Below are 26,842 nucleotides of genomic sequence, written 5' to 3' on the forward strand. Positions count from 1 at the left end.
TCTACGTATAAGTACAGAAACTTTCTTTTCCACCGAAATAGATTTGTCAAAATTCTTGGGAAGGGTCAACAAGATCATCTAAGGGATTATTTTGAAAAATTGACAAACAGACCCTTTTTGTGAAACTACTCTAATGATTGACAATTCTCAGCTTTCAAAACATCAAAAAGATCAGCCTAGAAGGCCTTGCACGTTTTTTATAAGAACATCCAAAATTTTCTAAGCCTTCGGATATTCTTAGCTTTTTAAATTTTAAGTCTAAAAATGTTCTTTATGTTTTTATTTTCCACCATTTGGTTAACATTTTAGCCCATTTTCCTAAGAAATCAGATGTTTTAGAGTCCGCAAAGCCTTAAATTTAATAGATTTTTTATAGGATTGCGCTAAATTTTCGCATATTTATTTCTAACAAGAAAGACAGTCTAACAGTTCTCAAAACTCTAGTAACTAGATGCTACACTTTGGCGTCCTAAGGAAGATATTAAATCGGCAGGTCCAAAATGCATAAAACATAATGCATATTACATAATGCATAATGCATAATATTTGGATAATATCAATTTTAGAGGCTATAATAAGGAGAATTTGAAAGATAATACTTTCAACAAAACAAATATACCATTTTCTACCAGAAAATAAAGGGTAGAAAGCTGTGAATTTGAATTTCGGATGATGAAAAAAATCCATGATCCACTGAAAATGCTTGCCGCCATTTTGATTTTCATAGTTGTATTTTACAGAACGTAGTATAATGTAGAAAAAACACGAAAATATCTCCTCCCTATATTACTTTTCTAACTCGAAAACGTAAATTTTAAAGCAAGATCTTTTTGGGTTTTCTCAGAGATTTTTTCGAACAATTCCATGCTATCCGGAAGCTAGATCAAAGAAAATAGACTTCGAATCTTTTTACATTCGAATGTTTATGGTTTTTTTTGAGAAAGAAGAAGGGGGAAACCTTTCGGGAACCTTTCTGATCTGTTGCATTCTTATTATTTATGCTGACGGAAAATCCTTTGTTGTTATGATTCGAATATTTTCTCTTTCTTTCGTATTCGAAAAATAAATATGTCTGGGGAAAATCCCTCTGATTGGAATGTTTACAGGCCTTTACAAGAAACTCTTCTAAAGAGGTTTTCGCGGTTTTAGCCTCTGCAAAGGAGAGTTTTAGAAAATAAAAAATTGTTCTGTAAATTACACAATACTATTATGCATTATGCAATATGCATTATGTTTTATGCATTTTGTACCTGCCGGATATTAAATACACGTTTCTTTTTTTATAAGGAACCTTAACTTTGCTCTGAGCCTGGAGTTCCTTATTTTAACAGAGAATTTCAGCCTCAAAGTTCCTTATCGAGTTCCTTATTTACATAGCTGCTAAATTTGGATAACCATCTCTTACTGTTCCTTAAAACTTGTTTTTTTTATTCTCAGCCTGAGCAGTTCCTAAACAACTCCTTATTTTTTGGACCATTTTCAGCCTCGAGTTCCTTATAAACGTATTCCTTATATAAAAAAAACGTGTAAGTTTGCCAGTGATATGTTTACCATCATCAATATCATTTTGATTGTATACGGATTATAACAATCAAACACCTTATTGTTTTCTATTGATTTCTTTTCTTCATGGTTACTTTTAGGAAGGATATAAAAATAACGGGTGAAAACAAACAAGTTCTATGTTGGCAAACTCCTAATATCGATACACAATTGGCATACAGATTGCTGTCAGGAGTGAAGTGCTTGTGATGATTTTTTTATACTGGTGATTTTTATAACAAGAGCTACTGGTCTCTAGCGGTCTTTAGACATTGATTTGGCTGTTATCCACAGCGTGAAAGGGGTCGATATCCGGTACGATTTTTTTATTACATTTTACCGCATAAATAAAATATACTGTAGTATATTTTGCAATTTTGATCCCGCATATTATAATATCCGTGTTACCACATACTCCAAAGTGAGACTCCGCATATTGTTATATACCCCTGAATTCATATCGGTGGAGTATAGTATATCGGTTACGTATGATGTATCTTTCATATTGACCGTATATTTTATCCCGTATATATCTGTATATTCCTGATACGTATGCAACGTGAATAAGGGAAGCCGTGTACTACTCAATATATTACATCATACCCCTTGTATATGAAAACGGGAGAATGATAGGGTTTCAAGGGTTTTTCATTTTTCTGTATTATACTCCAGTATACAAAAACAAAAGAGGAAGCGATTTTTTATTAGCACACAAACCTTTTCAACTTTTCAAAATTTGCTGTATAGATATTTTTGATAACCTTTCATTAAGTACTGAAGGAGACGAGAGAATCTTGTTTGCCAAAAAGAGCACTGTAATTATACGAAAACCATAGGAGGAATCGAGGAAGAAAAATAAAACGATTAAAGACAAAAATATTGTAATGAAGTTTGTTTTTTTGTAACATAATAGACCAAGCAGAGCGTACAAAAAATTATTTAACAAATCTAAAATGTTTAATGAGATAAAAATAGAGGTAAATAATTTATTGATTGTGTTAAAAGTATCCTCGAACCGATCAAACAACTAAATCAACAATACAAAATTTTAACAACCCTGTATCAGTGACCCGGTGAAAAACATACACTTTTTTTTATAAGAACAATGAGGCTGAAAAATGCCAAAAATAAGAACAATTTAAGAACAGTGGAGAGGCTGAAGTTAGAGAGTTATAGCAAAAAGAATCACTGGTTTCTAAAATCCTCTAAACAGTGAAGTAAATAGCCAAAACTTGTTTTTTACCTTAGAAAAAATAAGAACAAAATAAGAAAAATTCAAGGCTCAAGGTGCCAAAAAAATAAGAACAGCCGAGCCTCAGCAAAAATTTACTGGTTATTATAAAAAAAAGTGTACTGTAGTCGACATAAAATTAAGGTAGAAATTACGATGGGAATGAGATCGCTTGTCTTAAACGATTGTGTAATTCAACATGTTTTCTTTATAAGAACACAAGGCTTCGTTTGTTAAAATGAAAGAACATTTTGGACCCAATTTCTCAGAAAATGGATAAAATACCCCTTAGAAGATGAAAATAAAAATATTTTTAGGATTTTAAAAGAAAAAAAGTTAAGAACATCCCAAGGCTAAAAAAACCTTCATTATAGATTACCGGGTGGGTTCTCTAACCGGGTACAAATTGTCTGATTCTTAGAAGTACCATCGGGTCTATGACACAATACAGTATATATTTATCAATCATTTGATCATTATGCTTATATTAAAGTCGCTGGCGTCTGAATCTTTATTCATCACCAGCCAAAATGTTGTCTTGTTCAGCCGTCTGATAATTTCTTTACGTCAAGGTTCCAAGTTATAGCTGAAAGACAAAATAAAATTTTCAGAAGGAGTTCCAAAATTCTGTCAATTTGGTAGCTTGAATGGGAAATAGGGTAAGCATCTTTTAAGGTTTATATAGCGCACACTTTTGACATAATCATTACTCTTCTTGATGTGTTTGTAGGAGCTCCAATCCTTTTGCGTTTCTTTTGCACATTAATTGCATCATTTGACAAAAGATATGTAAGAAATTGCATGTATCTTTAATTGAGCAGCATTGCAACTCGTACAAATGTAAAAAATTTAAAAGTAATAATTATGACGTATGCGTTGCGGAGCGCTATTTGAGAGTTACAAATCAGCTCAAGTGTTCATATGGTTAAATATCTTTGAAAAGTGAAACAAAGTGTGACCATATTAGATCCTTTTGCCTTATGAAAAACAATCTAAAATTGTACATTTCTCAATATAGTTATTACATGGGGAAAGGAATAATAGGCTTATATGCAAGTAATCAAAGTTAACTCAAAAATATTTATTCTTACCTCGGCTAACCAGTTGGTTTCACTTGTGCAAACGAAAGGGTTTGTAACTCCTAAAAAGGATAAAAACAAAATCTTATGGTTTAAGTGACATCATAAGTTCTTCTCCAGCTAAATCGTACTTTACATCATAAGTAAAACCTTACACTTGAGGGACCAGACGGTATGTGTTCTAATAATAGGTCAAATTCTCTTCGTCCCCGACGGAAAATTACCCTGAGATTCCGGTCCACTATAAAAATTGACTTTCATTTCATCCCCATTCTAAATTCAATGTTTAAAAGTTGCATTCAAAAACCATCCCCACTGGATCTTTTAACCTTGGAACAATATAATTTCTATTCCCATTGGGATTTTGATAACAGTTCTTATCCCCACTGAAAGCAAAAGTTCCAAAGAGGCAGTGAGACAGGGGTGTCTTTTGAAACTTTTGATGAAAACATTTGGGAGGGGCCACCAATTTGAAAAGTTACATTTACAGACTGCGAAAACTTATTGAGAATCATATCTAGAGGTGATTCAAAAATTCTTTTTGATAGACATTTTAGGGAAAAATATTTCACTGATGAAAAAGTACAGGTATTTTAACTCTTGAACTCTTCTTTTAACTCAAGCTTTGTTTTTATTAATAACACCCCTGTCTCGCAGCGCCGGTGGAACTTCTTCTCACAGTGGGGTCTTCCATCAAAAAACCAACGGGGAAAGAATTTCTATTGTTTTATAGTAGTCTTTTACTGAACACTTTCTTCATTGGAGAGGAAGTAAAATAAAATTTGAGAGTCAAGATACTGAGTAAGACCATGTTGCGACATAATAATGACTTACTTAGTTTAGGGTTAATTTCCTTGAAATTTAAACAATGTCCATGTACACGCAACATCACTTTAGTGCTAAAATAAAAAATAAATATAAATACTTTATAATTATTAGCATTAAATAACAAAAAGTGCTAATTCAATTGTTGGGTGAAGCTACAGATTTTTTGGTCATGGCCTTAAAACAAGGATTTCGGCAGAGTTAATAGAAGAAAGATCAAAAACAGTTTACAACCAAGAAATTCAGGCTAAACAGGATAATGGAAATGCAATCCAAAATATATCTGGCCATGGCTAACTGACTGGTTACCGATTAACATAAACTTGCACTTATAATTAAAGATTTATCTAAAAAAATTTAACTTGCCTAATAGAGAAAATTTCAACACCTTGTCAAATAACTCTCATGCACAAAAAAACTTTGCAGAATAATCTATCTCAAACGAAATTATTTTGTTTACAAAAATGTTATTCAGAAGTTATAGTACACAAGGTTTTTTTGAAACTGCTTTTTAGCATTACACGTTTTTTTTTTTTTAAGAAACACACTTTTAAGAAACATGAGGCTCAGAATGCCTAAAAACTAAGAAACATCTAAGAAACATGCTGAGGCTGAAAATGAAAAAAAGACATTTTTAATTCGTTTTTTTAAGAACCTTCCAATCAAAACATGAAAAATAGGCTGATTATGTCAAAAAGTTTAGAAACATGTAAGAAACATTTAAGGCTCAAAAGGCTGATTTCTTAAGAAACATTGAGGCTGCTTGGTAAAACTAGTTTCTTAAAAAAAAAAACGTGTATGCTTTCCAATATTTTTAAGAAAATTAAGCTTTGAAAGTAATTACAAAAAACAAAACAAAAAAACTAAAGTCCAATTGAATCGTAATTTCTACAGTTTAAACATGGTTTAGAATGTTTTGACTGTTGATGTTGTTTTGGCATTAAAATGACTAACAACATGCACATCTGATTCAAAAGAACTTCAAAGATTTTGTATTGTTCCAAAGATTACAATCATAAGCTAGTCCCTTAGTTTTAAAACAAAGTAATATCCACATTTTGACACTCTATTGAATGGCTAATGCTGATATGTGTTTGGCATGCTTGATGACTACACATATGCCAGATATTACAGTGTTTCAAAAAGATCTAAAGGGAGAAATAATGATCATCTCTAATCAAAAAATCTACTCAAATTTAGTTTTTGCATTTACCATAACTGGAAATATTTGTTCAAAGATTTACATACATCAAAAGATTTTTACTATAATATGGACGAAATCAAAATATGAGTAAAACCAAAATGAAGAGAATACAAACACAACACAGCATAAAAACAGAATCCTAGCTACAGTTATTCTAAATTATGTTCAAAATCTGTAATTCAAGCTTGCTTTTCTCTTTACTATACAATGCAGCATATAATGTACAGCAATGAAATAATATCAACACCGTCCTGGGGTTGAAAAAAAATGCATCAAAACTAAGCCATAAAAAATTTCAACTGTTCAAACAGTATAGTACCTTTTTTCTGCCTTAAATCTTTCTTATTATTATTTAATAACTGTCTTCAATCTCAAAAAAACAATAGAAGTTTAAGTTTTAAAATAATAAAATATACTTAGCTTGGATTTAATTCTGTTATTCTTGACAATAAAGTCCTTCATGTTACTTCAAATCTTAAGCTCAATGGGAACTTTCCGCCATCTTGCTTGCCGCCAAATTCAAGAAGACTGCTTTGTTGTTTTTGTGCGTTTGATAAAATCAAAAAAGGAGCTGGAACCCAGCAAGGGCGGATGTTCTTTCTCTGAACGGGCGTGAGTCTAGCGACACCCATAGAGTATAAAATGATATCCGAACACAGTATACCTATAATGGGTTATCCGAAAAGAATATAACGTAACCGGGAATATAAATCCTAATGATATGTTTACGGGAAAATTTATACTCCATATACGTTTTATTCGTATACGGCACTGTATACTCACGGATGCGTATCAAAACAGAAATCGACATACTCCCGTATTCAGCTATGTTTCACGCTGTGATCATTTCCAAGACATTATCAAATTGCAAGGTAAACTTCAAATTTTAATGATTGAATCTCTTCAATTCTGAATGATTTTATGCATAGTTGTATTACAGTATATGGCCCCCAAAACGGAGACGGCCCCCAAAATGGAGGTTTTCATTAAAATGAAGATTCTGACTTGTAGATTTATCAGAATTAAACGATTTTTGTTTATTTTGAAAGAATGATGGTTATACTAAAAAATGAGCATGTTTTTGCTGGTTTGAGACAGATTCAAAGAAACATATTTGCGTCTGAAGGAAATATTTTAACACCAAAATTAGATAAAAATTGCTTATAACTCACTCTAGCTCCTTGGATATTGAAAATAAGTTATGAAAACGGGGTATAGGAAACTTTCTACACCTAATGCCGTTCAGAAAATGCAAATACATCTGTGACTTTAGAGGCTGGGTAAAAGATATAGCATCTTGAAGGTCAACCAGTATTTTGGAGCCCTAGAATCAGCATTGACAAAACCGAAATTTCTAAATATGAGAAAAAGCAAAAAATCTTGGAATTCTATTCCTATCACTTTGAGTTAATAGTTTATAACAAAAAATTAACACTATATCTAAAATTTTTCGCTGAATCAGCAAAAACGGCAAATTCTGTCATTTTTTTGCAAAATATAGGAGAAAAATATCTTTAAAGCTTAATATTTTCAGTTTCAGTTAAGCTTTTTTTCTAAAATTTTCACAGCTTATTCCATACATGACTGGAACTATTTTCAAAAGAGATTTGTTTTCAAAAACTTAATTAAGACGTTGTTAAATCAAAATTGTCATTTTGAAAATTTCTAAATTTTCAGTTTGGACTTTGCAATATCGAAAATCTTGATATATTTCATAAAAATCGTAAATTTTACATCCATCAGGTCGTAAATTTAAGGGAAAACACAAATATGTTTATAGTTTTTCCCCCTATTACCACTGGGCTTAATAATTTGATTTTAACTACACCTCCGTTTTGGGGGCCCCAAACCTGCATTTTGACAACCAGGGGTATACTGTAAAAATTTTATCAAATAGATTTATGCCCAAAACCCTCTAAATCGTATTCAAAACTATGGTCAAAATTTTGTATTCATATCTTAAAGATATCTCGAGAAATCACTAAAATTTCAAACCTCCGTTTTGGGGGCCATTAGAAAAAAGCTACCTATCTTTAAGCGATTGAAAAATATTGTTGAAATTGAAAATTTTGAAAAAGAATTTCCAGGAAATAAAGTAGAGATGTTAAAGGTTTTCATGCAGCAAAAATCTTTGTAATATCTCTTTTCCTCTAGATTTGAGAGAAATTTCAAATTTGATCGCCGTTTTGGGGGCCGCATACTGTATATTTTTCTTTCATTTCAATTTCCAGAAAATCGCAAATCTTCACGTTTATTGCTTGTTTGTTCTCTTAGAATCTTGCTTATATATTGATGACATTCTTTCACGTATCTAAGTTTTCACCCTAAAGTTTCAAATTCGCTCGTTGTAGGGAAATTTCGATGTTAAATCAATTATTAAACACATAGCCGATTTTCGAAAAATGCAGCATCCACTAAAAACGTTTCTAGGAAGAATGTTTTCTTTCTTTCAAACAATATTTCTGAAAAATACACATTCTTACCCTAGCAAAGAAGACAAGGTCATTGGCACTCTTAAGAGTGATACCGCCCAGCACTTATACCCGTTAAGCACGTTTTTTGATAAGAATATTCTTAACTTTTTAAGCCTTCGAGTTTTAAGCCTAGAAATTTTCTTAGCATATTCTTATTTGGAAAATTTTGGGAGTATTTTTGGCCATTTTCCTAAGAAAAAGGGTGTTTTGAGACTACAAAGCCTTTAAAGTGTTCTGTTCTTAAAATCTTGGCCATCGAAGCCTTATATTCTTATACAGTTTTTTCTTATTAAAAAAAACGTGTACTAGAATTGATTTTTATAGCTAACTTTATGGTGTGTGGCAGCATTTTATTAATGTACCAAAGAGAAGTGTATTCGAATTTGACAAAACAAAAATTTCAACCTGGATCTAAGCAAAAGTCAAATTTGTTTTTCTAAAAAAGATTGGGAAAAGTAAATTTCACGGCAAACTTAATGTAAACATCGTTTCACAAAGGGTAATGATACATTGATTTTTCTTGGAGTGTTTTTGTTTATTTTTATTGTCATTCATATTTCTTCTCTCTTATGATTCATTTTGTTTTATTTACATGCTAAAAATTTGACCAGCATGTCACTTCTCGGTTGGAAACGTGTTAATGTTTTTCTAGCTGTCACAATTGCTTTGCATCTTTTTAAAATTTTGCCAAGTTTGAACTTTTCACAACAGAAACTCCTTGAAAATAGGTATGCCTGAAAAGTAAGGGGGGATTTATTACCTGGCTGTATTTTAGATCCCAAACCCCCTTCCCCTACTGAAAAATTCGTCACGGAAACAGGGATGTACTAATATAAAAATCTATTGCTGACAGTTTATAAGTATCATAAGACATTAGAGAAAAAGCAAAGTAATTGTGAAAGCTAAAAAAAACATCAGCGTTTTTCCAACCAAGAAGTGATATGCTAGTCAATATTTTTTCATGTAAATAAAACAAAATGAATCATAAGCGAGGAGAAATAAAAATAACAGAAAAGTAAACGAAAACACACCAGGAAAAGTTTACATCTCATTATCATTTGAGAAACGGTGTTTACATTAAGATGCTGCCTCATTGTACTATGGTGAGAAGTTATTGCCGTGAAATTTACTTTTCCCGATCTTTACTAAAAAGACACATTTTAAGAAAAACAAATTTGATTCTGGCCTCGCTGTATTATGGTGTGATATTTGCTGTCAAATTAGATATTCCTGCTCTTTTCGGGGAACACACAATGCTTCTTTGGGTTGAAGCTCAGTCTGGATAAGATTCCAGTTCCGCTCTTTACGGCAGGACCAATAAATTTAATCAAGCCGGTCCACAGCTCGTTTTAACTGACTTTTACACGTTTTTTATAAGAACATACAACATTTTTGAAGCCTTCAGATGTTCTTAACTTTTCGAGTTTTAAGCCTAAAAATGTTCTTTACCATGTTTTTAACATTTTAGCCATCGAGGCCTTATGTTCTTATACAGTTTGTTCTTATATAAAAACAACGTGTATGCCCCGTTACGTTAATAAAAATACAGTAAAAAAATTCCATATTTGTCATCATCAAGAACGTGGTTCTGAATATTATTAAGGGGGTAGTCATATGAGAAATTTGAAATGTCATTTTTTAAACTTTTTGTTATATCTTGTGAAGTAGTAAATATTTTTCAATGAAACTTTCCACAATTGTAGCACAACTATAAAGAATATGAAAAATTAAAAAAAAATTCTAAAAATAGCAAAGACGGGGGTAATATCGTCCAGGGGGTAAAAGCTATAAAAATATTGTGTCAACCTTTTAAGAAAAGCTAAGAAAGCTATTCATAAAATTTTTTCTGGTGAAGGTTAGTATTATGAAAGTCTCCAGAATGAGTGGAAAATTTTTTCCAAATTTCAAGCCAGGGGGTCTGGAACCTAAAATTTGTACTTTTTCAGTTTAAAAGTCAAAAAATGATTTTTTTGAAAAACTGCTTCACTCATCCTGAGGCTTACCACAATGGAAAACTACCCTGAAAATTTCAAGTCAATAGCTTTTCTCAATCCTGAGAAAAGGCTGACAAGGTGCGCGAAAACCCCCTAAAACGCGTTTTGAGAAAACGGCGCAGAAAGTTGAAAATAGAGGTTTTTCTAAATTTTTCTGCGATACATAGAGCCGTTTTACAAAATTTTTGCTGTGGTTGACCAAAATGGATTGACACATAATTTTTAATGTTGAAAAGGTATTGGAAATACTAAAAAAGTCCAAGTTTTTTGAAAAAAATGGCCTTCCACGTGCTCCGGGAATCTCCAAGTATTTTGCGTCAACTCTGCGTACAACGCGTAAACATGGCTTTAAGTCAATAAAAGTGCATTTTCTCATCAAAAAAACTATTGCCAACAAAATATATCATCCTTGTGCTCTCTCAAATCTGTTTATATCATTTACAGTTGAATTTCAGTGTTGATCTTAGGGAAACGTGTCTTCAGGTTGAACGTCAATCATGCATAGTTTTACTCAATTTTCCAGGATCGCCTCTGGCGCCATGAGTGCCATGATTCATCAAAGACTAGATTTCCACTGGATTTAAGACTCATAATGGATACATCATTGAATGTGTTTGGTTCCTTGCTTCAAACTTTATTCAAAGTCTATAGTCCATCACTTTGAAAAGTTTTTTTCGGTGTACAAGTTTTACTGTTTGAAAACATCAGTTCGCAGAATCAAATTGTTGCTTTCACTCAAATTATAGGCTTTCAAAGCTTTCCCAGATGTGAGAAATGAAATGAAACATTCAATAATATCATAATTCAATCCAAAACAATACATAAGCTCAGTTTCCATGTCAAAAACACAGCTGACTGCCTCCAAAATGTGAATGTTTTTGAAAATACCACTTCTTCGGTTACCATCTTTAATTACGTCATATTAAGAAATCCCGGGGGAAAAAGGCGGTATTGACTTAGACGCCCAAAAAGGGCGTAAAAAGAGCTTTCATTTGGCATGTCATGATGCTATGTTTAGAGCAGCCGTACGGAAATGAGGCCCTAGCAACGGATGCGATTTCCCGTTGCTAAGGAGAACATTGTACACCAGGGCTCATAAGAAACCCAATATATCGGCAGATATTTATGCTACGGCCTTGAAATTTTCAGGGTATGTTCAGGAAGGATAAAGGATCCTAAAAAGCCCTAAATCCCGAAATTGATAAATTTTTCACCAATTTTCAAAATCTCATATGACTACCCCCTTAATACAATTTTTCAACCTTATATGATGAAGTGTGTGTAGAAATGACAACAACCTCTTAAGATGACGTAATCATTAGAAACGAAAGTTATAACAGACATTCCATAGGTTACTTGAGTTCCCCCTCTTTTCGTTTGCTTCTTGTTCAAAAACGGAAAGGATTTTGTCATAAAAGGAAAAATAAAACAGCTATTATGCTTTGTTTTTGATTTGGGCTTTAGACTCTTAATCAATTTTTTTTGTTAGAACATTAATTATTTCTAATGTCTGAAATCGTCTGTTAGCCGTGAAATATTTGATAGAATCCCTAACTTTTTTAAACATGGGGGTGATCGATACACTGACTTTTCTCCAAACATAAAGTCATTGCGGAGTAATATTCCTATTAAGCCGCCAATTGCAAGATCCTGCAGCCTACACAATTTGTTGATTCTGTGTTCAAATCAATCTGAATTTAAAATGACCTTTACTAGTGACTAATACACGTTTCTTTATGTAAGAACATAATGCTTTTGATGGCCAAAATGTCAAGAACAAGTTAAGAACATATTAAGGCTTTGCGGACTCAGAAACCCTATTTCTTAGGAAAATGATCAAAAATACTTACAAAATGGTCAAAATAAGAACATGCTAAGAACATTTTTAGGCTTAAAACTCAAAAGTTAAGAACATTCGAAGGCTTCAAAAATTTTGGATGTTCTTATAAAAAAGGTGCACTGTTTTACTTTGACTCCGAGGGCGTACAATTAGTTTTATGATTTGCATTGGACCTGTGTAAACCGGTACACATTTTAATTAGATTTAAACTGAAGTCACTAGATGTCTGCCCAACTTTTCCATAGCCTATAAAGTTTAAATTTTTTGACTATTATTTTGAATACTGATTTCATGGAGAGGTCTTGGTTTTAGTACAGCTTTATACCTAAAATGACGTCATAAGTAACCATGAATAACCAGAAAAAGATGCGAATTATTTTTGACGTAATTTCCATATTTAAAACTTTTGACACTTTTGAGCCCTCCCAGCAGAAACGAAACGTTCAGACAACATCCATATGACGTCCAAAACGTCGATAAGTCGTAAGATTGACGTTATTAAAGTGTTGTGTGCCAGCTAGGTTCTTACCTAGAAAAAACTGCCGAGATAGTCATTTTGTCATTTAATTCTATGAATACAAATTTTTAGTAAGAACAAACTGTATAGGAACATAAAGTTTCGATAGCCAAAATATTAAGAAAAAAAGTTAACTCTAAGCCTTTTGCAGACTCTAAAACACCCGATTGCTTAGGAAATCGCACACAAATACTTACAAAATGATAATAGTATGAACAGGTTAAGAACATTGTCAGGGTTAAAGCTGAAAAAAGTTAAGGACATCTGAAAGTTGCAAAAATTTTCGATTTTCTTATAAAAAATATGTTTATATCTTTCTGCGCACGCTCGAACGCATTTTTACGACTCGGCATATCCGTAGACGTTTTTTTATCTCTATTATCTCGTTTTTCCGTGATTTTGATTTTCACTGTTGATTTTTCACGGGTTATAATAATAAAGCTGTTCCTTTGGGCTGATTCATTGTTATGTTAGTTTTTCTACGTTTGTTTACACTTTGTAATAAGAGAAACCCTAACATTTATCGTTTAACTGTTAATAATCAAAAAAAATTCAGGCGTCTCACAGACATACGACTTTGAACTGAATTTTTGTTGAATCTTATACATTTTATGTGTTTTCTTTTATGTTACTATGTGTTTTATCTTTTTATTTTAACTTGGACGTCTTAAAATTGAGAAGATGGTAATAATTTTAGTTTTAGAGGCTTAGATGGATAATTTAACAATGAAACAGTTTGTGATTTTGAAAATATTGTAGAATATATAATGTTAAGATTAATTTTTCATTGAAAGAAGCTATGAAAACGTAGTTGAAAAATTATTCTTTATATGGGATAATTTTCTGATTCATATCTCCTTTCTTTTTTTTTTTTGAATTGTGAATTATCCAGTTAGCTTTAATCTGATGTTATGAAAAACTTAAGCAATCGTTGATGCACTTAGTTCATTTTGAAGCTATAATCCAACCAAAATTTACAAATATTTAGTATTGTTTGGTGATGTTTTAATTTATTGGTTGTTGGTGTTATATATGAATCATTTTATTGGTTATAATTTGTTATAAAGTCATAAATCTCTTACGTTTTTTCTAAATAATAAGTTGAAATTATAAAACAAGTGAGATTTTAAACCTTTTGAACGAAATGGATTGGAATGGACTTCAAAAAGGTAGGTCAACGTATGACAATTGTTACTGTAGATTTTTTTTGAATTATAATGAAAGTAAGTATAAAGTTTAGCCAAAGAAATCTACTTAGGGATTTTACTCCTAGATTTTATAAAGTTCTCAGCGGGTCACTGAGACGTGATCAGGGTGGCCAGGGTTTTTCATTGTTGTTTGAAATGATACAGTGTGTTCGAAAAAAAAATGGAACAAAATTAACTAAAAACACTGTAAAAACCTATACATCTAAGAAAAGTTTAAAAATTTCTCATGGATCATAACACTACCCTCGACATAATCTCAGCAAAAACTGAAACACCATCACACCCCAATTGCTCGACCGACAATACCAACAAATATGATACTAAACAGACAAAACATTCAAACAAACAACTATACAAAGAAAAAGAAAATGGCAAGATGAAGACAAAGCCTAGAGTCAGGTGTGGTACCAAGAGTAAGCACTCTCTGGCGCCCGCGAGCCAGATTTTTACAACCTCATCACTCAAATTTTTTTAATAACCTTATCACTCAAATTTTTTTAAATCAGTTTTGATTAACTTGACTATTGAATATCTATTTTATCGATCGAACCAAAAATTGCATTATGATAGTGTAATTATTCTAAACTCTAATGAGATGATAAGTTTTCAGGATTTTACTTTACACAAAATCTTTTTTCGGAACACACTGTATACCCCGGGGGGGGGGTACTACCCTTCAAAAAATGGACCCTACGTGGGACTCGAAATTTGCGAAAAAAGTGACCCTGAATGGGACTGAAATTCCAAAATTTTCTCAAATTTTCTACTTTTCCCCAAATTTTCCAAAAATAGGCACCCTACGAGGGACTGATTTTTCTATTTTGGTGTTTTTGCGACCCTACCTGGGACTCGTGGAGGTTAAAAAAGGTACCCTGGCCAGCGGAGCATCCCCGTAACCCATTTTGTCCTAGTACCCCCCCGGGCTGTATACAGTAAAGATATGTAAATTAAAAACCTGAGAGGGCAAGCTTCATTCCCACATAGATACTGTATTAAACTTCAATTTCAATGGATTAACACATTAGCCTTTATTTTGAGTGGAAACTAAACCGTTCGAAATGTATTAGTAATGTTTTGTTTTTCCGATAAGTCATCATATAGCGTGATTATGTTGCCAATTTTCAATACATCAGAACAACATCAAACTGTTTCAAATAGAATTTGACCAATCAAAAAACAACGGGAATAAAAAAATATTATTACTTAAAAATTTTTGGCCAAAATTTGCTAATACTTGCATTGTTTGTAAAGTAAATATTACATCATAATCAATCAAGGACTTCGAAAGCTTTCACAGGTCAGGTGGAATAACTGTTAAAGTGGGGAGGCTGATCTAGGAGGCTGAAGGCTGAAAATGAGATAAAATTCTTATTTGCTTAAAAGTGGGCAGGCTGAAGTCTCCCCAGTCTCCTCGCTTCCGCTGGGCCTGTTTCATTTTCCATTGTTGAATCTGGGAACTTTTATCTCATAAACATATGTAATTGGGAGCCAAAAATTAAAATTTGAATTCCCAAAGGGGTTGCTATGCCAAAAGAGGATACAAAGTACACGAAGCCAAGGTAGGGTCTCAGAGTCAATCAAATTCAAAATCAAGCAAATATACGTACTCCATGCTAATTTATTCAAAATATGGAAAAGGTCACATTTTAGGGAGTTGAACTACTACTAAACTAATCATCGATTCTTTTTAATTCCAAGGAATTTTTCTCCTACTTCAAAAGGTAGACCGTTATTTTAAAGAACAATACTGAAATTGAGAAATAGACTTCAACCACACGTACTTAAAGACAAGTGGTTGAATTATGACATGTTCCTTTTGTTTATGTAGAAAGAAAATGCGGCCGAAGTTTGACACATATACAAAAAAGGGATTGTTAAGCTTGACAACAAATGATCTAGCTTTTTTCCAGTTCTGTGGTGGTTAGATATCACTAGATATCAGGTTTCACAACCACAGTTGGCGGTGATCCGAAAACTCCTCTTTCATTAGGCTAGCAAACTAATCCGTTAATTAATCATGTCAGAAAGGCGGCGGGCGTTTGCTAAAATAAGAGCTGCGTAGGAGAACGAGCAAAAGTTGGTGAGAGAGTGCTGATTAACATCAGCCCTTCCCGCCGACAAAATTTCTTCCTACGCTTACCTAACTCCTACGCTCACTTTTCCCGCGCAATACTGATCAAGCCAGACTGGCGTGCCAGTCTACTCTTTCATCACTTTGATACATATACAAAGTGTGTCACTCTAGATTCACTGGGATTTATCCTAAGAATTCATTTACTTATTTTTTTTACTCTATCTTTTCTAAATAATGCTGCAATCCGTGCCATAATATATTTGCACTTTTGGCTACAATCATGGTCGTAATATTTGAGAAAAAAGGGAAATCCACCGGGAAGTTTTGAAACCACAATCGATTTGTAAGTGCTCTAAAGTAGGTTTGAAGGGTAGAATTTTAACTCTGAGTTTTAACACTAGACTTAAGACTTAGAACCTTAGGATCTCAGGATCCAAAAGTTCAATTATAGTCCAATAAGGCTCAGAATATAGCCTGGAAGTCTGCCAACCCCTCCCAAATTGAAATATTCGATTAAGTTAAAGAGATAGCCCAAAATCGACTTTCTCGCCAGAACTTTAAATCTTGAAAAACGTTAAAATAACCGGAATTCTCATTCTATTTCGACCATGATTGTAATTTACCATTTTTCGAAAATTGAAGTTCGAGCGAAAATGTCAATTTCAGACCCTCAACTTGATTTCATCGATTATTTCGATCTGGGAGGGATTTTTTGGTTTCTAGGCTATATTTCAAGCGCTACTGGACCAATTTTGAACTTTTGGATCCTCAGAAGTCTTAAGTCTCATGTTAAAACTCAGAGTTAAAACTCTACCCTTCCAACCTATTTTAGAGCACTTACAAATCGATTGTGGTTTCAAAACACCCCGGTGAATTTCCCTTTTGTGCCAAGTATTTTGTCACTGATTGTGGGTGTGAATCTTAAAATCATGTTAGATTTTGCAGTAGTTTCTAATGAACGCCACAATTAGCCAAATGCTGAACCTTTTGAACCTGTTAAAACACTGGCAAAATGTTGAATTGAATTGCCACCCAAATCTCCTGAGTGAATATAGCTGCATAGGAATTTTTTATTTCTTCATCTTATATTGAGCTGAAGATTTTTTTCAACGAAGTTTTTAATATGAGGTCTATCTTATTGTTGCCGCAGATGTAAGAACGCAAAATGCTTACGTAAAAATTGAAGATCTCTTTGACTCTTTGACTCTTTGACTTTCAAAGTCTTCATCTTCTAAAAAGAAAAGAACATCAGAAGATGAGAGCAGTAACATCTTTCTGAAAAGTATTAAGTTGACCTTTCAAGTGTATCTGAATTAGAGATAATTCGTTTTCAAAAAGATGGTAGTTTGTAAGATGAACTTTTGACGTAAAGTTAGTCTTTCAAATTTTTTGAAAGCTAGAAATATTCTTTCGAAAAGAAAATGCCCGAAAAAAGCGCCGTAGGATGAACTTTTGACATCCTTTCGAAAAACCGGAAGTTCTTCTTTCAAATTTATAGGTAGTTAGAGGAAAGACGAACTCTTCGGAAACTTTTTGAAAATACAATAGTTTTCAATATCTTTTGAAAAATGAGTCTTCCACCGACGCAATTTCTTCATTTCCCATGAGTGACACGTCATCAGCAAAAAATTCCTTCAGCCAAAAAGCATGACTGTTAAATATTTATGTTACCATTTTACTATATCTGACCTTTGAATGTTTTGGATTTCCCGACCACAAGAAAAAGATTTCAAAGTATGACGGAATGTGACATCATCTATTATGACGTAGATAAAGTCAATTTCCCTCTTGTTTTTGCCCAATCTAGAAAGCATACTTTTCCTTATACTTTCTCAATCGGTATATATAAGTTTAAATCATACGAATTGATCCGTTTAGTCTTTGAATTGTGGTTTTAGCACAAAGTGTGATTAAAAGGGGCTCATAGACCATTCAACAAATTGAAATTATCAAAATATTTTTTTCTCGTTGGGTGCTTGTTGTATAGTGTGACAGCATAAATCAATTTTTTGAGAAGGAAACAATAAGAAGGACCATACATACATCACAGAATTGAATGTTGAGAATTGATTTTGAGACATAATTGTCGAAAAAGGAAATTTAACAGAAGATATACTTGATTTGAGGCAATCTAAAAGCTTTCCGTGTTTGTATATCATTACTTGAAAAAATCGTTTGTGTGTAAGATGGAGGTTTTAAAGAATGATTTTGGAGGTCTGGTATCCTTAGGTAAGTTAATGGTGCATATGTGTCAACATTGTTTCCTCCGAGTGCTACCTGACATTGTCTCGAGGTTATATGGACGTTTTTTACGTTTTTTGTGTCGAGGCCACAACCTAAAACCAAAAAGACTTTTGCGAAAGAAAATTCAAACAAACATTTTCATGGTTAAATTAACGTTTGAAAATTAACATTAAAATTAACGTTATCTTTTTGGTTTTTTGGAGCTTTTAAAAGTGGAGAAGTGATTTTTTTAGATTTTTTCGCATATTCAAAAAGTCTCTTGTGCATACTTGAGTCCAAATCTACAGAAATTACCAAAAATTGATACACTATCAAGCTAGACCGGCTAAAATTTGTATTACCATTTTTGTTGACGTTGCTTGATTAGTGCGTGGTTGCGTTTTTGAAAATAGAGATTTGATTTTTATACGTTTGATGACAAGTTATGAGAAATGAGGGCACAATTCAACTCTCCTTCAAACAAGGTGTTAAGCGTTCATCTATCCTCGTTTAAGATCATCTTTTGCGGTGTATTTTGAAGTATATTTTGAGATTCAACGTCAACCTGTGTAGGATTTGTAATATTAGTTTCATGATACACAATTTTGATTATCCGATGAGAATTCGAACACTAAGACGATCTAAATACCTGAACAAAATTTGTTAATTTCTTACAACTTACAGCTGATAACTTTATTAGTGTCAATAAATTCGAACCAATCAGAAATAAATGTCATGTACCAAGCACGTAAAATTTCGAGTAAAAGCGTTATTTGTCTTCAGACTTTAATTTTGCAACCTGTGTATTGTATATATACAATATATTTGGGTATAGTTTTGCTGGTTTGAAAAGGTTAGCCAGTTAGACCAAAATAAAAACCAGCGAGCCAGCATGATTGAGAGTCTCAAACTTAGACACCCCCGATTGGGACATTATCAGTTGAATAGAGAAAAGAAAACATTCAAAGAAACTTGAGAGTTAATAAAGATAACTGTCATTTCATGAATGGTCTGTGCTGACTACCAACAGTGCTAGCCTAAGTTAGAGCTTCACGGAGGAGATCGTTTACCTCCATTTAAGTAATACGAATTATAAAGTTCACTCTCAACCACAGAGCTTTTAAATCTACTACTACTGATCAATGTATCAAGCTAAATCAGGTTTCAAAAAAACGTAAAAAAGATTTTTGAAAATATTTTGAATCAAAACAAAAATTTTGTTGAATGTAGGGTCAATTCTTTTGGGATGAAATGTACAGACTTCTTTTGTAAGAAATGAAGTCTTAAGATAAATATCATCATATCAGTTAAAATTGATTACATTACAAAAAATTGAAATTAACAAATATGTAAAAATCCTCGCATACTTTGAATCTCACTTAATTCTTCTGAGAAACCTGAGCTATCGCGTCTGTTCGATTTAAAGGCAATGTTGAAAATGATATATGAATTTCTCTTAATTACAGTCATATTTTCCTATAAAGAATACAGGAGGTATCTTTCCGACAAGAGTATACTTTGATGTTTACTTTGTAAAGAGCGAATCGCGTATTATCAAATTTCGTTCAAAAGCCTTAGAGATAGAACAAAGTTTTGACTTCTCATCATACATAATATATTGATTGTGACATAACACAAAATGCATTTATGTGAAGCGTATGGAAAAATAAATAAAATCTACGTCAGTGATTTTTTTTTTATTCAAAATATTGCTGAATATGTATGACTCGGCAATAATTTAATGATATTGCTACCCATTTTGGAGTCAACGTCGTTTCAACCTTCATCTAACGTTATATGGACATTGTTTTGACGTTACTTGTAAGCTGGATAAAATTCATAACATGACGACTTGTTAACGTTTAAAATTGCTAGGATTTCAACCCTTTAGATTAGTCTCCCAAATGAAACAAAACGTCAAACACTTTCCATCTAAAGTTCAAAAATTCACAAATGTTAAATGAGCGTTGAACAACATAGCGTGTCAACTGGGCACCAGGGGCACCAACAATCAAATTTACACTCAATATTATCAAATGTCCAAAATTTTTCTCATAGAATTTGGTATACCAAGAATGTTGTTATTTTCTTTGGTCATCATCTTGTTGTCACCTTTCACAGCTCTAAACACAAATGCTCGTAAGTCTACTTCATTACTATATACGTTTTTTATCGAAAATTCTGAGCAGAATTTAAGGTCAGAAAACGATCCGAACATTGACAAATCTTTCCATCAACGTTTGATATTCCGGTTGCGAATATTTTACTGCTATTTTTGGAAATAGAAACCCCGCAGCTGCCAAATCATGTTATTTTTACCTGATTGAACATTTATCATAGAGCTGTTGTTTATTATTTTGGTGTTTTGTGCCAATTGGAATTGAGGGTTTAAAAATTCCCTAAAACGTAATTTTTTCATCCATTTACAGTCAGTATCCCGACCATAAGTAGTTTTAACTATTACGTCGACGATCTACCCAACAATCGAAAGCGAATACACTTAGAATGTATCACTAACAGTAACCCACGACCGAAAATCACATTCTACAAAGATGGTATCGAATTGAAAGATGATCCACGTATCAACCGAGCAGCCGATGATCAAATGTATATTCATAACGTGACTTATTTACAAGACGATGGTGTCTATAAATGCTCTGTTGCCAACCACCATGGTGAAAGTTATGAAGAAAAAGAAATCAAAATCTATGGTAAATAATTCTAACAGTTTCGATTTTACTGATGACGCTCACTTATTCGACGCTCTACTATTCGATACGTTCCATTTTTCGATAATATTGAAAGTCACCGTCAAGAAGAATCTCTTATAAACAACACTTTACTTTCCGATGAATATCGAATTCCCCTTGAATGTCGAATTAGAGAGCTTCAATTGTAATTCTAGATGTATCAAGTTCTCGACATGAAGATGCCTAATATAAACTGGATTTAAAGTGGCTAAAGTGGTTTATTTCTTTTGATGATACTTCAATCGAATCACAATCGAATCACAATCGAATCTGCCAATTTTGAAAGTCCTGATTTTTCGATTTTGCGCGATTGCTTTCGTACGAGTTATGTCATAAGTCCAACCAAAATAACTGTGTACTGGTGAAAGAACTGAATTTTGCATTGGAAACTGATTCTAGAACAGTTTCTAATCTTTGACTCGGAGTTCAGTCATTTCACTTCAGTTCTCTCACTGAAGTATAGTATATATACGATAGGTTTATTCCTGTAGATTTCAACGTTACCTTAAACTCGCCGTCTGTTTTAGTTGTCGGAAACTTTGTTGCTGGTTCAAGGAAAGATGATCCTGCAGATTTGCTTGACGTCATAGTTGGACTAGGAACAAGAATCCATTGTCCAGATCATAGTCATTCCTATCCAGTTCGATATTTATGGAGAATGAAAGGAAAATTTGGTGTGGATCGTATTATACAAGAAGATAGGTCTTTTATGTATTTGAATGATGGCAAAGTATTGTTTCTATCTTTGGTGACAAAAGACATTGTGGATAGGGTCAATAAAGCTGGTGGTGTTTCTTGTTTGATGAGTATCAATTCCAATTTGGTTGAATCCAGGAAAATCAAATTGAAAATAGTGGATGAGCGTAAGTAAAATCTCTATAGGTGTAGGGTATCTTCTCCACTGGGGACGAAACTTTGGGAGAATTTTCCAGTGGGGTGGGGGTCCAACTGGGTCTTTGTAAAAACCATTCGGAATCGATCGTCTAAGTAGGCTGATATGATTTTCAACTTGTACCTGATCTTATAGAATACCGTTTTTCATCGAAATCTTATTGCTCAATGCCTTCAATTTTTCACATTGACATTATAGATCTATTGATTTCTGTCTGATTCAACTCGAATTAACTGTAGATTTTCTGTAAGGCCGACTCTTCCTTTAACTAATTTGAACTTTAGACTTCGATTCGATGAAGAATTACCTTTATTTTATAGAAACTGATTTTGATAGTAAACCATTCATTCATGAAGAACTTCCGGCAAAACAACACGTGCTTGAAGGAAAACCAGTTACTTTGAAATGTGCAGCAAGTGGAAGGTATAATCAGATTTATTACTTCGGTATTAATTAACAATAGACGATATCTACTTAACATGAAAACTCAGATTTGACCTCCGAAAATTGCCCACAATGCTTTGCGCGGAAAAAAGTTCACGGTGAAATTTTTAACGCGCAAAGCATTGTGGGGGAATTATCGGGGTCAAATCTGCAAGTTTTCATGCGAAGCTGATATCGTCTATTCCTAGTTTACAAAGCCTACACATAAGAGATACGACGTAGCCTAAATTATCAAAGAAACGCTACCAATGTTGATTTATGGAGGTTTTATCACCCTTAAAACCAGGGCTTACCTGACCCCTTATGCAAAGATGATTCTAAAAGCTGCAGTAAAAAGGATGTAAGCCCTGGTGCATCTCAAACAATTTCACCAATTTACGAAAACCCTTGAACTGACGACCCTTTGCGTTGCAGAATTGTTTATTGGCCGTTGTTGACGAGTGTGTTTTTTATAAGGCCTAGCTATATTACAATTTTGTCATATCTTATAGCCCGCTTCCCCAAGTCAAGTGGTACCGCAATGGTATTGAAATCAATATTAACGATTCAAGTTTGTATCGAGTCAACGCGAGGCTTCCAGAGAAGTTTACCATTTTAAAGATGACCGACAAACTCGAAGGAAAATACAAATGCCAATTCACAAATAGAGCTGGTATGAAAGCATCTACTGGAGATGTAATTGTTGCAAGTAAGATCCATTTATCTCTCATTCATAACTCAGTTGCCACAGCTACGTTACTTAAATTAAAATGTTCTTAAACCGTAATAAGGTCTCAAAACGCCAAAAAATACCACCGTTTCTGAAGCCGCTGGACTTAGATTCCACGTACTTTTCTGGAATCTTTCCGTTATTTTGTTTTCAGAATAATCGGCTAATAGTTGTAAAGAATTCTTTCCGAGAGGAAAGAAAACAGGCTAACTTTCAGAAGTCAATTTTCAACTAGCCGACAGAGTGCTTGTCTTATAATCCATACCTAAAACTAAAGACCACATGCAATTTCTCAGATGAAATGGAGTTTTATAAGATGCTTTAATGATTGATTATTTGAAGTAATAAAAATGACGCGTTCTTTAGAAAAAGTAACAAAATTGTTTTATTACTGGTTAACGACCAACCAAATCAAATAAGAGCTTGTAAAAACTCCATCTCGTCCCCAATTTCTTTAGGAGCACCAAAGATTAGTGACAGCTCCTCGACCACATTAAAGCGATATCTTAAAGAAGAATTGAAATTATATTGTAATGCTTCTGGATCTGGTAACCTCATGTTTACATGGGTCCGAAATGGAAGTCAACTTGCAACATTTCAATCTAACGAGTAAGCGTTCATTTATTGACTAAACTTATCAAAATTTAAGATCTCGTGTAGATTTTTTCAGGATTTTCTATAATATTCTAATATTTCTAATTTTTGACAGAAATACTTATTTTTAGGCAACAAAAAAATTAGTTACGCAAAATCGATTCTCGCTAAAATTAGTTCCATTATAAGGTACACAAAGAGATTGGTGCCCAACATAAATTCTTTGATGTCTTGATGCAATCAAAGAATAAGTGTCTTGTTTTTTTCTGTACAGTACTTTACAATATTTATAGGAGATCAATCGAGATCAATAAAGGAGTTTTGACAATCACCAATGTTAGTTATGATGAACAAGGAGTTTACCAATGTTTTGTGAAAAGTCAATACGGACGTGATTCCCAAGTATTCAACGTCTTAATCTCGCGTAAGTCGGTATTCCTAACATGATTCTTTTTTGGTTTTTGATTTAACGTTTTATTTGTTTGGTAGTACTTCTTTTACTCTTCCATGGGGGGGGGTTTGTAAGGGTTCGAAATACCGTTTTCCCGTCAAAGTTTTTGCTGAATCCCGGAATCCCGAAAATTGGAAAAATAATAACACCGTCACACCGGCTTGTACATGGAAAAAATGTACCTAAGTGCCGTCACCGTCTGATTTTAAAATACCATTTTCCCGTCTCTTTTTTCATCAAATCCCGTAACACCGTACTAAAAAAAGGCCAATCCCGTCACACCGTAAAAGTACAAACCCCCCTTACATGTCATCCTCATCTTTTGTGTTTTTTTTCTTGCAGTGGTTTTAATTCAACAAGCCACCTTCTATTAGTTGTAACTACTGATTCATAGTACTATATATTTTCCTGAAATTCATGGGGCATCAAAAAATGTTTTTTCTTTGTTTTTCAAAAATTATAAAAGCCTTTTTTCTGGCAAACTTAAGCACTCTGAATTATCATTTCAATGATGGATAACTCTCTGAGCACTTATTGAAAAAAGGTTAAGAATGGATAGTAACATCAAAATGTTCATTTTCACCAATTTTCAGAAAGAACAGGAAGTTCAATTGGCGATAAAAACGACTCTAACATACACAACAACAACAGCAACAACAATTCATCTGACTCTTCAACGTCCTCATCAGATTCACCACTTGAACTCAAATACATCATTCTCATTGGTAGTGGAGGTGGTATTTTAGTCATACTGCTATGTGGAGGTATCTTCATGTACGTCCGTACCAAAAAAGATAAGGAACAAGAACAATTTATACCAATTCCAAGCCCTGGATATAGTGATTATACAAACTCTAACAATTCAACTACTCGAAGTGAGGGTCCTATATATGCAAAACCTAGTGTCCATGAACCAATGTTAGGACATCCAGCATCATCAGAAATGGGCAGTATGAACGATAGTATTCGAGGTGCTAAAATGGATGACCCCGAATTTTTAAGACTGATGAGTACATTACGACGCGACCAACATAATAATGAGAATCCACCTTTTGAACATTTTTATCAAGATATTAATAACTCAAATGACGGTAACCAATCAACAACGCCGAGCACTGTATTGTAGGCTCCTTTTAATTGACTTGGAGGGTTTTATTATTTGCAGAATTTTACCTTTCACCTAAAGCGATGGTAAAAGAAAAGATTACACCTATCAACCTTTACTTTAAAGCTATTGGAGACTGTGTTCGAGTTTACCAGGCAGGAATGACGTCAAAATGTCGTTGCATTGAAAGACAAAGAATTTTGACGCCATTTTCTTGTACATTCAATACCAGTCCTTTCAATACCGATTTCGTTAAGAGGTGAAAGATGTAATTTTGGAATTCTATTTCTTGGGTTGTGGAACAAGTAACCAAACAATGTCAGCAATGTTTTACCAAGGATGGGAATAGAGCAGCCATTACTTACAGACATTGTAATGTACTGTGTTGAATGAGGTTTCTGGTAAGTAGAAAAAACTCGTATCAAAGCAGCAGTAAGATCCGTATTTCCAGAGAACAATTTTACCAAATACAACTATTACATCAAGTTACTGAATTAACGATACTGTAGATATAGATCGACGCATTTATGTGTGTAGAGAAAACAAATAACTGTTCATTAAGAAACAAATATTGATTTATATTTCAAAAACTGGAAGAGGAAACAACCTTTTTTATTAATTATTTTCAAGACTCAATTTCTTAATATATTTTTTGTACATATTTTTTAAAGAAAACACAAAACACCAAAGATTAGTGAATCTTTAAGAATTATTCCGATAACTTTGATTCCATAAAATTTCATATTACTAACTTTGGATATTTCATCCATCCGAGAGAGAAAGAACTGCATTAAAACCAGTTATACTGTCGGCGAAGAAGCCATATAACACCTACATCCTCTCATAACACGGTACAATAGCTTAAAAAAGGACTAAAATCCTACTTTGAAGACAATTGGTTCGCTCTTTTGTAATAGATTTATGCTACTAACCTATCAGAGTGATGATACAAATACTAGGAAATCCTTTGTTAAATTCAAATACTTCACTTAAAACTAACCTTTTCTTGCGATATATCCTGCTTGATAATCACTACCGTGCTACCACCTTTTCCGCGCGCAAATAATTCGAGTACTCTGTTTGGCTTTAGACAATATGCATGTAAGATGGTAATTATTTTCTGAGTTATTATTGTTCTTATTCTTAGACGAGGTGACACAAGCAAAGGGGAAATCAAAAGAATTTTAAGTGCCTACCTTGACATCGAAATTTTAGAAATTAAGGTAAAATGTTAAATGAATCAAGCACATACTTTTTACAATTTTTTAAAGGGTTATCTGAACCGAAGTTGCAGGCAATTATCTATGGCATGCCTCAAATTTCTTAAATCGGTCAGCTGACAAAATCTTACTAAAAAATGACTGAAAATAAAGGCTTATAAGCCGGCTATAAGATCTCCTCGTGTGGTGCCCTCAGAAGAAGATAAAGTCGACTCCACTGATAACAAAGAGTTGAATTAGATATTGTAGCAGTTGTCCGCGAATGTTGCAATCGAGGGGTGGATGACTTTCACGTTGTGAATTTCACCGATGCCGATCGATCGTATTCCAGGTTTTTATTTAGTTCTGAAAAGAACGGTTCCAAAAGAATTCAACTACTTGGACAGTGGTGCTTAGGGGTTACGGTAAGTGACAAACAGTGATCGTTTGATTTCGGTTTTAAAGCTGTCCGAACATAGAACTTGTC

The 26,842-nt window shown here is 33.2% G+C and overlaps 1 protein-coding gene and 1 long non-coding RNA gene across 4 annotated transcripts; one reads left to right on the forward strand and one right to left on the reverse strand.

Moving 5' to 3' along the window:
- Positions 1-1,641: 1,641 nt before the first annotated feature.
- Positions 1,642-25,865, forward strand: LOC136823061 (contactin-2-like). 3 transcript variants are annotated; one of them, XM_067079357.1, is made up of 10 exons: positions 1,642-1,913; positions 6,683-6,753; positions 20,270-20,350; positions 20,641-20,922; positions 21,489-21,824; positions 22,174-22,276; positions 22,789-22,985; positions 23,465-23,615; positions 23,894-24,024; positions 24,645-25,865. In XM_067079357.1, the coding sequence occupies exons 3-10, from the start codon at positions 20,287-20,289 to the stop codon at positions 25,175-25,177; spliced, it is 1,797 nt and encodes a 598-aa protein (XP_066935458.1). In that variant the 5' UTR covers positions 1,642-1,913; positions 6,683-6,753; positions 20,270-20,286; the 3' UTR covers positions 25,178-25,865. The 3 variants fall into 3 exon arrangements, with proteins under 3 accessions (XP_066935458.1, XP_066935457.1, XP_066935456.1); XM_067079356.1 differs by lacking the exons at positions 1,642-1,913; positions 6,683-6,753 and adding an exon at positions 13,808-13,875; XM_067079355.1 differs by lacking the exons at positions 1,642-1,913; positions 6,683-6,753 and adding an exon at positions 17,872-18,217.
- Positions 3,280-4,775, reverse strand: LOC136823062 (uncharacterized). Its single transcript, XR_010848995.1, has 3 exons — positions 4,687-4,775; positions 3,865-3,914; positions 3,280-3,359 (listed from the first exon to the last, which is right to left on the reverse strand). It is a non-coding gene; the product is annotated as an uncharacterized lncRNA (long non-coding RNA).
- Positions 25,866-26,842: the final 977 nt, after the last annotated feature.

The sequence above is a fragment of the Clytia hemisphaerica genome, unplaced genomic scaffold (assembly GCF_902728285.1).
Source record: "Clytia hemisphaerica strain Z4C2 unplaced genomic scaffold, Clytia hemisphaerica genome assembly, whole genome shotgun sequence".
NCBI lineage: Eukaryota > Metazoa > Cnidaria > Hydrozoa > Leptothecata > Clytiidae > Clytia > Clytia hemisphaerica.